The following is a 13033-nucleotide window of genomic DNA, read 5'->3' as shown; positions in this document are numbered from 1 at the left end:
ATATATATATATATATTTAATTTAATTTATATATTATTATTATATTTAAATCCTGTTTTGTAAAATAAATTTAATTGGATTTATAATATAAATTTTATTTTTTCATAAATCATCAAAATACATAAAAGTATTACTACATTAACAATTTTTTACATAACTTCATACAAAGTTTTAAACAAAATAAAGCTAACATCATAAAGATAAACTTCAATCTCATTTATATGTTTCGCCTTCCCATATCATCCCCGTCCATAATCTCTGTAAGCATGTGTACAAAAGCATCAACATATATCACAGTCTTCAATCTTGTTTCCTCAATAGTTTTTATCTTAAAATCAATGCTGCATCAAACGCCAAAAATTTAACAAACTCAGAGAGACATCTAGAAGAAAATAAAGAGATAACTCATACATATATCAAGTCTCTAATTTTTTTACATGGTAAAGAGATTCAAACCCAATAGTGGTGATGAAGCTCATGGTAATAATATTAAACAGAGAGGATGCTAAACTAATCCATGTATATAAACCAAATAACGAGATCACAAAACATGGTGAAATCATTAGTTGCAAATAGTTCTACCTAAAGTAAACACACCACACCATAGAAAACACAACAGTTTTAAAATCATCAGAATAAAGAAAAGAAAAGAGCAAGGTATTTATATTCTTAAAAGACTACCTCTTTCGTGAGCATTCGTCCTCAACATGTCCCACCCCTTTCTTAACAGCTCCTAAAGATGAAGAAGAATTGATTTCCACTACCTGTTCTTGTATATTCTGCTCATCTATCTGTAATAACATTAAAGCAAAGGTATTTGGAGTAGCAAAGTCTTAACATTATTTCCACTTGTCTTATAAACTGATCTCTACATATCACAAAGAGAATACATATCTACAAAAGACAACCTATGTTTTTATCAAAATGTAAAACTAATTAAGATGTTAGAAATATCAAAAGCACCTGAATTATCCTTCCTTGTTCTTTATTTTGCCAACCATCAAGTCATCCACAAAAAATCCATACTATCAAACAGAGAAATTAACCAAACCAAGCACTAAAATTCAAATAGACAATGTGTAGCCAAACCTGAAGATCATCAACTTCACAGCCAACGTGGAGCAAGACCCTTATACAAGCTGCAAAATAAGAAATCAAACACAAAAGGCTAGCAGTAACAAGAAAGTACCTTCCAAAATCCTCTCCTTTAAATAATAAAATCACATTAAATCATCAGAATCTTTTGATTCACTTCTCTCCGACTAATCTCAAGTTGGACTACTAGTGCATGTCTCAGGAGCTTCAGGCTTTTCAACAGGTGTAGCCGTGTAGGTGAAGACACGACTTTCTTATTTTCATTACGAGCATTCTCTTTCGCAGCTTGCTTCCTATTGTTCATTTACCTACACCAAAAAGTTCAAATAAATGAAGTTACTAAATCCGAAGAGCAAATATAGACACATCATGTGTTAGAACTTAGAATTGAAGTAATCTTACATTTTTTTACGGTTCCACCACTCGAGATATTCAACAAGTCTCTCTCAAATCGTACAAGCTCCAGCTGCAACACTTTAGCAATCAAAATGATAATTTAATAGAAAGAGTTTCACACACGAGCTCCATCTCTAGATACAAAGAGTTTTCTTTTTGGATTTGAAGCTTACAGTTTACAGTTTTCTCCTAATGAAGAATACCTTTTTGGTTTTCCAATTTCCAAATTAAAGAAAGCTAAAATCCCTAATTGAGATGGCTTACCATTTTGCGAGGATGAAGAAGGAGAAGAAGAAGAGTCACTGAATCTCTACTTATCGAAGTATATTAATCCGTCCATCACCACCATTACCATGTCCTCTCTCTCTCTACTTCCCGATCTAAAACTCTTCGAATCATCCCTTTCTCTACTTGAATTCATCTTCTCTGTTCCCAAAGCGATTCTCCTCCACGGTAGATTGAAACTTCATCGTGAGAAATAGATCGGGATTGATAGGCGGAGATGTGGGGTTTCGGTTGCGTCTGTTTAATTTGGTGGTGGCGGCAGCGGCGGAAGCCATTGGAGGGGAGTTAGGGTTTGGCTGAGTTGATTCGAGAGAAAGGGAACTGGAGGAGGAGGGTGGGGAGAGACGGTCAGCCACAGTGGCGGTGACGGCGAGGATAGAGGAAGAGGCTGCAACTAGCTTCAACGGTGGAAGCGACGAGATTTGTTAGTGAGCCTAAGAGTTTTTTTTTTTTCTAGTCTCTGAGATAATTTGTTTAGGTCTTTGAGAAAAGAAGAAAAGCTAAAGTGTTCGCGGCTATCTAAACTTTTTGGCTAAGTATTGACGGAATACGTGATTTTAACTTCTCGCTTATTGATTTTCTATTATAGCGTTTATTAAATGCTATTGATAGAAATTATTCAAAATCAAAATCTCAAATCAATCATTCATAGCAATTAGTGAAACCGTGCTATTGTGAACTGCTATCAATGCTCACTTTTTTTGTAGTGTGTGTGACTGTGTGTGTATACGGAAGTATCTGGCCGAGGTAGAGAGAAGGGTCTCCCACTTTTTCAACTTTTTTTAATTTGTTGGGACATGTTTTGTGAACCTTCTTTCACAACTGATACGTGTATAATCGTACGCCATGACATGATATTATATGACATGACACAACATACCGCAATCGTATTATTGGAGTAATCATTCATGTCGTATATACTGTTCCTTCGTGCATGCTTTTTTCCTCCAAAAGGAAAGTGATACATCTTCAAAAGGAAATGTTGTTTTCAATCTTTTAAAATAAAAGGCGTGCAAGCCTCTGGTTCCACAGAGAGAATCCCACTATTTTGTCCTCTTTTGCCACGTCACCGACATTATAGCTAGAAAGTGTTGAATTATAAAGGAATAATTATAGATATATAACCAGAGTATTTGTTGGCCAACAAAAGCGTAGAGTATGAAGTCTTGAATCCAAGGACCGGCAACGAGAAGAAGTCTGAAATATCTAATTTAAAATGTTATGGTCTCTCTTGTCGATATGATCTTCGGTCAGAAATTAATCGATATGATGTGCATTTACGGGTTTTTAATTATTTAGGATATAGTTATAAGATATTAAAATACTACCACAATATTGTATACACAAGTAAACAACACAAAATCCTACGACTTTAATTTCCTACGAAAATTTTGCCGTAAACCTACGAAATTTTTCCGAGAAACATAAGTCATATATATATATATATGAATCAAATGTGTCATCAAAAAGTGTCATTTCCATCTAGGCATTGCAAAAGTAAAATTGAAGAGATATAAACCCTGTAACTCAAGTTTTTGAAGGGAATTAATGGGTTAAAATCTTCTTGAAATGTTATAAGGTATCTTTATTATTGAGAACAGAAACAAGAAACAACATTACAACGTTGTACTTCATGTGACCCAAAGTAAACAAATTAAAGAAGAAAGAGCTATTTCATGTGTACGCTATTAAGATCTTTCTTAATTCTTAGATATCTTTATGATTGATACACGTGAGGACTGTTTTGTATCGTACACTAAATTATCGTGGCACTGTTTCACATGCAAAAACTAACAAACGAAGTATAAAACGTGCCTCAAATGTTCTTTCTTGGTCCCATTTTTTTTATAGCGTATTTCTTGTAGGTTTGCAAATTTTAGGTGCCAGTGCCACCAAGAGTACTTGTGATCGCTGAATGTGCTACATGCTTTCAATCTCTTCGATTAATCGTAAATGGATTGATGTCCACAAATCGAAAACATAGCATTGACTGATTGACACAAACATATATATGTTTGGATGATATCGAAAATATATTGATTATAACTTAGAACATTATGAATGCACATATATCAAACCACAAAACTGATATTCGATATCATATCAGATCAATTGAGTATTTTTTCCTCATATATCAAACCACAAATTGATATTCAAATATGAATTGAGTTTCAAATATGAAGCTACATATTTATTAAACCATCAACGTATACAATATATACAAGTAACTAGCTAAATCTTCCTTTTCTACCTATATCACTGTTCTAAAAAACGGTCTAGGGGGTCGCCTAGACCCCGACTAGACGCTAGACTCTCATGCGACGCTTATAAATAACCGCCTTGACCGCCTAAAATTACATCGATTTTGTTTAATGTATTTTTTAATTTCAATTAGTGTTTTATTTATATATAGTTATAAATATTCATATTGTTTAATATAAATAAACTTTTTATCTATTTTTTGTTTATAATTTCATAATTTTTAGTTTTATATAGATATTTTATATAATTTGTATATATAATATCATATTTATAATGTTTTATGTTATAAACGTCTAAACCGCCTAAAAATCGCCTAGGCCCCGATTAGGCGTTCTAGGCGTTAGGTACTGAGTCCCCGCCTGCTTAGCGCCTAGCACTTTCTTGAACAGTGACCTATATATATGATATTGAATATATCTACGGTGTCTCTGTGGAAATCTTATGGATATGGAGTTATGGAGTCATCAGAATTCGACTTAATTAGTGTTTATTTATATAGTAAATAATCGTGGGATCGCGAGCTTTGGTCTAAACTAATTTCCGGAGACTACAATTTATGCAACATTTCTGAATTTTCATTCTTTATTAGACTAGCTATAAATAACATTTGATCTTCTGTCAGTATCTTATTTAAGAAGAAAATGATGCTTCACGCTTATGGTGCTTATGAATTTGTGAAATTTGCTCCGATGCCATTTTAGCTTCTCTCAAGATTGAGATTGAGAAACAGAAACAGAAAGGTAAAATATCTTCAGTCAACTCGAATGGACTGTACAAGAGCAAAGTGTTCCGTAACTAAAATGAGTTTAAAGCTAAACCAAAATTAATTGATATAGCATAAACCAAAATTTCTGAATTTTCTCTTTATTTTTGATTTCTCGACGTGAAAATTCAAAAGCGGATAATTTGGCACGAAATGTTAGTAGCCAACCGCATCTAATTACTAAACAATATCCCCTAGAATTGGCTTTTATAAGCTAATCTAATAAAGTTGTTGACAAAAAAAAAAAAAAAATAGTATACATAAGTGCAATTAGTATTAACATTAAAGCCTTAAAGGTCTCACAATTTATAATTTATAACTAGATTTAAACTTCATGAACATTATTTAGGTAAAATTTAAAAACTTTGAAGGAATTCAACAATTTCATCCAAAGTAATGATATAAAAACTATTCTATATAAATTAGCAAGGCCCATCCCAATACTAAACATGAGCCCAACAAACAAAATAGTATAAAAAGTAAAAACGACCGTTACAAAATTTAGTTGAATAAAATAGCAAAAGGATAAATAATCTGAACACTAACAAAGAAATGAACAAAAAAGACATTTATGGGTTATCAATCCATTCTCAACAGAAATATTTATCGTTTCGAGGTAGTAAGATTAACGTAACAGATTAAAATTACACGTGGCACTTTCTTATTCGACCTACTTAAACCACATTGCGTCTAATCTTAAGCTTTTCCATAACTAACCTCCAAAATCAGTCAATCTTACCATTTTCTCTTCCGCCATAACCATTTTCTCTAGATCTTCGGATCCATTTTTCTCGGGAAAATTCGAATCGAAATCGGAAAAAGTCGAATCCGTCGGAGATAACTCACACATTGAATTAGCTTAAACATGGGGACGGAGATCCCTAGATCGGCGGAGATATCGGAAGCATTGTTACCGTCGGAATCTGAGAAAAACGCGACGGCGGCGGAGGAACATGTACCTGAGTGGAAAGAGCAGATAACGATTCGAGGATTGACTGTGAGTGCGTTGCTCGGGACTTTGTTCTGTATCATTACTCATAAACTCAATCTTACGGTTGGAATCATTCCGTCGTTGAACGTCGCTGCGGGATTACTCGGATTCTTCTTCGTTAAATCGTGGACTGGTTTCTTATCGAAGCTAGGGTTTACGGTGAAGCCATTCACTAAGCAAGAGAACACCGTTATTCAGACTTGTGTTGTTGCTTGCTATGGCCTCGCCTTTAGCGGTATAAAACCTTTCTCACTCAAGATCTGTGTTCGAATCCGAATCTTAGTTTTCAAATTCTGGAACAGTAGCTATTTTGGCGATTTTACAATAGTAACTGTGATTTGATCAAGAATCTGATTGATTGACTTGAAATCTGTAGCTATTTCTGAGAATTAGTATAAGGATTCTTCTTGTCTGATATAGATTTTTAATTTCAGGAGGATTTGGTTCATATTTGATTGCTATGGATGAGAAGACATATAAGCTCATTGGTGCTGATTATCCGGGAAACCATGCTGAAGATGTTATAAATCCAGGATTGTGGTGGATGATTGGGTTTTTATTTGTAGTCAGCTTCTTGGGGCTCTTTAGTCTCGTTCCGTTACGCAAGGTAGCATTTCGATAGCATAGTTAAATATGTAGTCCCTTCACTGTTGTTTGATTCTTCTCCGTACTCATAAGTTTTATCTCAGGTGATGGTTTTGGACTACAAACTTACTTATCCCAGTGGGACCGCCACAGCAATGTTGATTAACAGCTTCCACACCAACACTGGAGCTGAGCTTGCAGGGTAATTTTTGTCAAGATCAATGTTGGTTTCTGCAAACCATATCCTTAGTTTATTGAACCTGTACCTGCAATATTGTTCACTACAGGAATCAGGTTAAATGTCTTGGAAAATACCTGAGCCTTAGCTTAATTTGGAGTTGTTTCAAGTGGTTCTTCAGTGGTATTGGAGATGCATGTGGATTTGATAACTTCCCCACCCTTGGTTTGACGCTATTCAAGAACACGTAAGTTTGTACTATCTCTGAAGTTCTGAACCAGTTTGTTAATAATGTCCAAGGTTATTATTTTAGTTATGATCTGTGACAAGTGGAATGGGGTTATAGCTGGAATGTCTTTTGCTACTTTTTAACTAGTCCTAATTTTCTGCTACACAGGTTTTACTTTGACTTCAGTCCTACTTATATTGGATGCGGTCTTATATGCCCCCATATAGTGAACTGCTCAGTTCTTCTCGGTGCGATCATCTCTTGGGGGATTCTGTGGCCATTTGTATCACAGCATGCTGGGGATTGGTATCCTGCTGACCTTGGGTCCAACGATTTCAAAGGTCTCTACGGGTATAAGGTACTGTATAAGCAGCTCAATTAGAAACCATTTCATAACACCACATATTCATGTCAAAAGAGAGGGGAAAAAATGATTCCACGTACTGACGCTTTTATGTTATTCCTGACTTTTTAAGGTCTTTATCGCCATTGCCATTATCCTTGGTGACGGTCTTTACAATCTTGTCAAGATCATCGCTGTCACTGTGAAGGAAATATGCAGCAGTAGGTCTAGACGACTCAATCTACCCATTGTTACCGACGTTGTAGGTGAGAGAATATTAGATCTGACTCATCTCTTACATGCTTTTGATTTAACCAATAACTTGGATCCACTCTTGGGCACTTTCCAAAGACTGTTAACTGTATGTTTTCCAATGCCGTAATTCAGATGACAGTGAAGCCTCTGAGATACTGCTGGTGAAGAAGAAAAGAGATGTAGTATTTCTGAAGGACCGTATACCCCTTGAATTTGCGGTTGCTGGTTATGTGGGTCTTGCAGCAATCTCAACTGCCACAATCCCAATAATATTTCCACCATTGAAATGGTACTTTGTCCTGTGTTCTTATTTCATTGCACCTGCTCTTGCCTTCTGCAACTCTTATGGAACGGGGCTCACAGACTGGAGCTTAGCATCAACCTATGGAAAGATCGGTCTTTTCATAATCGCTTCAGTAGTAGGAAGTGATGGTGGTGTCATTGCGGGTCTAGCTGCCTGTGGTGTTATGATGTCAATCGTCTCCACCGCAGCTGATCTCATGCAAGACTTCAAAACAGGTTACCTCACTTTATCATCTGCAAAGTCCATGTTTGTAAGCCAGCTCGTGGGAACTGCAATGGGCTGTGTAATCGCTCCGCTCACATTCTGGCTGTTCTGGACTGCCTTTGACATTGGAGATCCCAATGGTCCCTACAAAGCACCTTACGCAGTGATTTTCCGTGAAATGGCGATTCTCGGTATTGAGGGCTTTGCTGAACTGCCTAAGCACTGTTTGACTCTTTGTTACGGGTTTTTCATAGCAGCTTTGATTGTGAATCTCTTAAGAGATATTACACCACCTAAGATCTCTCAGTTCATCCCGATCCCAATGGCAATGGCTGTCCCATTCTACATTGGAGCTTACTTTGCCATTGACATGTTTGTTGGGACTGTGATATTGTTCATATGGGAGCGGATCAACAGGAAAGATGCAGACGACTTTGCAGGTGCAGTAGCATCAGGACTGATCTGTGGGGATGGGATCTGGACAATTCCATCCGCAATCCTTTCGATCTTAAGGATCAACCCTCCCATTTGTATGTACTTTGGACCGTCCTCAGCAAGGTAAAGGTGCCACTGTGGTCATAATCGCAACCGCAACTGCGAGTCATACAAAAGGAAACTTAACTGAGAATCTGGTGGCCGCTAGAATCGAAACAATTCTCTTCATATGTTGTGTAGATATATGTTTAGTATCTCATCTCGCAAGAACAAAATGTTGTTGCAAATCTCTTTAAATGTTGTTGTATGTCCCTGGGATGTTGTCTCTTTGAATGCTTTCATTCACAAGCTTAAAAGAGAGTGTTAGGACCATTTGCCTTTGTTCAATCATCATAAGGAGTGTAGACAGATATAATAATGAACTGATACGATTTCAATTAACCTCATAAATCCAATCCAAAAGTTCATGCTTATTTTGATTTTTATGATTCTTATTCTTTTGATATCATATATGGATAGTCATAGAGCCAAAACTGTAAGAAATTTTGATGAAATTTAAACTCTTTAAAATACACATTTCAGTGATGTAATAAACAATGAATCAAAACCAAACCATCTAGAATGATAACATACTAAATTCCATTTTGAATTAGTTACTATTGAAATTGTATATATAAAACACTTATGTTAAAACATGCAAGTATTTCAGTATGGAACTTAAATGATCATACACGACAATAATACCCACAGCCAGCCCTGATAATACCTCAAACCACTAGACCATATGTCATTATTTTTTTAGTCATAGTTATACAACATTTATATACACAATTGTTTTCTCTTTGGATGTGAGAATACTCTTTCGAACAATTTTATACTAAAGTTATAAACTCGTTTCACACTCATTAATCACTATAATTTGTAATATTAACATTTGATACGAGTTTCATGGTGATATCAAAATCTTTAATTGATAGTTTGAGTGTTTGACAACACCAAAACCATGTAAAAAAGTAATTAGAATTACCAAATTTAAAAATACTACAACTTATCATGCAAGTAAATGTTTTAAATTTAATATATGGTGCATGCCACTCTCGTAAGATAAAATAAGTCCAACTATGTGAAATTCTGGTAGAGTTGATATATGTGAAATTCTGGTTTATATATTTGTTGGATTAAAATAAGAAAAAGTGAAGAACAATTTCATAAAACAAGTTAAATAAGGTTTTCTCAACAAGTTTAATAGTACATTGAAAAAGTTGGCATAGTGGAATTAATATTAAAAACTGTTAAGCAACTGTAAATTTGTAATGATGACACTCCAATCTCAATTTACCATAATTGGGGCACGATTGGTGGAGATAATCGTGGCACAAACTCCTGAGTATTAAAATCATTGACAGAACAAAAAAAAACAGTGTCAAATGAAAATAATGGTGAAGGTAAACATAAATGAAGGATAGGAACAGATTCATCAAATGGATACAAATTAGTATTCCCTCTATTCTATATTAATGTACTTTTTAGGATTTTCACACATTAAAAAAACATATTAGAAGTTGATTATAAATATAGTATCATTTTCATGATTTACAATTTTCTATAACTCTAAATTAATGGTATTCAATTATTTTTTTAAAATTTTATAATTCATCAATAATAATTAATAAATATTCAATAGAAAACTTAAAATATCTATTTTAAAAAAACAAAATTTTTCTCAGAAAATAGTCTATCTGTTTCAAAATATAGGATGTTTTAAGCATTTTTTGTTTCAAAATATAAGATGTTTTACAAGTTTCAATGCAAATTTTAAATGTATTTGATATTTTTGTAACTATTTACATTTTGCAGTCTTTACAAAGCAATTAGTTGATTTTTGAAAAATCAAATATTAAATGATACTAATACTCCTTCCGTTTCACAAAGAATGTCATTTTGACACATTTGACACAAATTAAGAAAACATTGTATTATACATATATACCCTTATTTATTAAGTAATTAATGGTTTAAATTCAATGAAAAGTAGCTTTGGGTTAAGGGTAAATCAGGAAATTTAGGGTAAAAATCACATTGAAAATGTAGAATGACATTCTTTATGAAACAAAAATAAAACTTTAGAATTACACTCTTTGTGAAACAGAGAGAGTATTAAAGAGAAAAAAATAAATTTCTTACACCATGTGCTTTTATCTAATACATCCTATATTTTGAAATAAAGGAAATACAATAATAAGGAACATACGAATATCTTCTATCTTGTTTAAGACTGACCAATAACATTGCATTAATTTCGTACTTAAAATTAATGACCGTATAAAATATATGTGAATAATTAAAGAATGTAATTGTTGGTTAAACAAAAGAAATTAATTAATTGACTCATTTTGTTAGATCTACATTCATCTCAAGTACTGAATATTTGATTGTAAGCATTGTAAAAAAAAAATCAAAATTTGCCACAAGAAAAAAATAACTGAAAATGAAATTAAAAAAAAAGTAAGTTTTGTGATGGCTTTATATGGGCCCGTGTGTGTCTCCTGCTTTGGGAGCATAATTCAATCCAAAATTTTCACATGCACCAACTCAAATTCCATTTTGTTACTTTACTCCACCAAGAATGAACTAATTTGGTTATCAAAAAAAAAAAAGAATGAACTAATTAATACTAACGTGCGACTATTCGTTACATTGTAAAAATATTATAAAATATAAGATAAAAAATAAAACTTATAAATTTATTGCTTCAAAAAATAATACCTCATATATATATTGTTAGTAAAATGACGAATAATCAACGAAAAACTATATGCCAAACTAACTCGAAAAAATGGAAGAGAGGACTCGTAGAAATTTGTACGAAATTTTAAAGTAACAAGAAAGGACAACATTATATGATATAGAATTGATTAGTGCCAAAGTAATTAAAACGAGACTATAAAATATCATTTGATTTTTAGTGGCTTAGAAATGACGCGGCCGTTGACAGTAGTGATTAAATATAGATGGTAATCAAATACGATGACACGGTTTAAGAAGTACTTCTTTCGTTTTTCTTTTTGATCCTTATGGTTTTCTCAAACAGATTTATTCATTGTTTTGTTTTTTCTTAACTAAAACATTTTATTTTTTTACTTAAACAAGATTCAATCAAAAGTAAAATATTTACAGAATATAAATCATCAAAATCAATTAAAAATTAACTAATTTTGTATTGCAAAAGAATTTCATCTAAAACATCAAAAATAAATAAATGGGAAAGAGTATTAAATTTATAGGTTTTTTAAAAAACTAACTTATTTAACGCCATCGCTATTAAGGAAGTTAGCAGCTCAAGCTACTGTTTATCATATTTAGAAGCAAAATAACAATGTCTTTCAAAACTACATCTACATGTCTCTACTTCACCACTTTCAAGTTTATTGATCGTGAGATCCGCAACACAATCTCTTCACGAAGACAAAGATTAATTTGGAAATTTAATGCAACTTTGAATTAGATGATCACACTTCTATCTATAATGTCTTCAATTTTGTTATCTAGTTTTTCATTCTTTTTTTTTTCTTGCAAAGTCGCGAAAGCCGTATGTCTTTTTTTTTTGGTAGGCGCGAAAGCCGTATGTCTTATGTATTCTAACTCTTAAACTTTTCATTTTTAATGGTTTCTATATTCATAAAGAAAAAAATCTTGTTTTGGAGAGTAATTGAACCGTAGATCTTGAGACACAAACACTAGGCAGGAAATCAATTGGTGACATTTGACAGCTCCTAGTGTATGATATTTAAACGTGATTATGGGCGTCATTAATTTAAGATTCATGCCTCTAACTAAAGCTAGAGAGTAGTTAACTCAATTAAGATTAATTGAAGTCTAAGACTTATGAGTAGTTATGATGAAATGAGTAAAAAGACGTGACGGTATGATGTTGTCTGTCCATAAATGATGGAACTCTCAAACTCATTCAATCTCTTTAGATCTTGCCCTACAAGCGAACCAAAGTGTGGACCTGCCAATTGTCAACATGTCTTTGGTCCACTTGATAGACTAGCTAAGGTACTTCCTTCTTAGAGAAGACGTTGACTTTGACTACTGTTGTAGGTACTTTTACTTCTTTCTTTTTTTGGTTTAGGGCAAAAGGAGAGCTATTTACGAAGCAACAATGTAATTCAATAGTATTTCCTCTGTTCTTTCTTTTTTCTTTTTTTTTTTTTTTCGCCAAAACCCATTTTATTAAGTTATCGGACGGAGGCTTTCCTCTAAGGAGAGCCAATCCGGAGCCGATGTGCTTACATGGGAGAATAAAGAACCTCGTGCTCTTGCCTTTTTTGCGAGACAATCAGCACGGACATTGTTACATCGCGGTATGAACCTAATGTAGAACGAAGGAAAAGAAAGCTTCAAGTGCTTAAAGTGTTGTAATTCTACTGCGAAGGTAGGCCAATCCAGTGGATTATCTAAGATGGAAATAAGCTCAGAGCAATCTGAAGCGAAACCAAAGTTTGTCTTCGAGTCTGCGATAAGGCATTCCATTGCCCATAAAAGGGTATCGAATTCTGCTTGCAAAGGAGAAAGTCCTCGACGAGAGCTTTTTGGACCCAAAAGGATGGGGGTATCTCTATCCATAAGAATCCACCCATGTCCACTGAGGGGATCAGTTTCTTTCCAAGAACCATCGATTTGACATTCTGGTTGGATAGTCTCG

At 33.7% G+C, this 13033-nt stretch overlaps 1 protein-coding gene and 2 long non-coding RNA genes across 3 annotated transcripts; 1 reads left to right on the top strand and 2 right to left on the bottom strand.

The window, feature by feature from the left end:
* Positions 1–166: 166 nt before the first annotated feature.
* On the bottom strand, positions 167–1265 carry LOC110228069. Its single transcript, XR_002331674.1, has 4 exons — positions 1090–1265; positions 964–983; positions 682–791; positions 167–341 (listed from the first exon to the last, which is right to left on the bottom strand). It is a non-coding gene; the product is annotated as an uncharacterized LOC110228069 (long non-coding RNA).
* Positions 1266–1278: 13 nt separating this feature from the next.
* On the bottom strand, positions 1279–2286 carry LOC110228068. Its single transcript, XR_002331673.1, has 3 exons — positions 1756–2286; positions 1498–1561; positions 1279–1403 (listed from the first exon to the last, which is right to left on the bottom strand). It is a non-coding gene; the product is annotated as an uncharacterized LOC110228068 (long non-coding RNA).
* Positions 2287–5373: 3087 nt separating this feature from the next.
* LOC9311421 (probable metal-nicotianamine transporter YSL6) lies at positions 5374–8775 on the top strand. Its single transcript, XM_002876965.2, has 7 exons — positions 5374–6027; positions 6227–6399; positions 6482–6579; positions 6665–6802; positions 6953–7142; positions 7261–7393; positions 7515–8775. The coding sequence occupies exons 1-7, from the start codon at positions 5667–5669 to the stop codon at positions 8450–8452; spliced, it is 2031 nt and encodes a 676-aa protein (XP_002877011.1). The 5' UTR covers positions 5374–5666; the 3' UTR covers positions 8453–8775.
* Positions 8776–13033: the final 4258 nt, after the last annotated feature.

The sequence above is a fragment of the Arabidopsis lyrata genome (genome assembly GCF_000004255.2).
Source record: "Arabidopsis lyrata subsp. lyrata unplaced genomic scaffold ARALYscaffold_5, whole genome shotgun sequence".
In the NCBI taxonomy this organism is placed as follows: Eukaryota; Viridiplantae; Streptophyta; class Magnoliopsida; order Brassicales; family Brassicaceae; genus Arabidopsis; species Arabidopsis lyrata.
The sequence above is the reverse complement of the archived record's forward strand: the minus strand, read 5'-3'. Positions and strand labels throughout refer to the sequence as shown.

What these genes read in the sequence shown, in the direction of transcription:
- LOC9311421 (XM_002876965.2), top strand. Translation starts at nt 5,667, where the DNA reads ATGGGGACGGAGATCCCTAGATCGGCGGAGATATCGGAAGCATTGTTA. An exon ending in TTGACGCTATTCAAGAACAC is followed by an intron (nt 6,803 to 6,952) that starts GTAAGTTTGTAC and finishes TCTGCTACACAG; the next exon opens with GTTTTACTTTGACTTCAGTC. An exon ending in CATTGTTACCGACGTTGTAG is followed by an intron (nt 7,394 to 7,514) that starts GTGAGAGAATAT and finishes GCCGTAATTCAG; the next exon opens with ATGACAGTGAAGCCTCTGAG.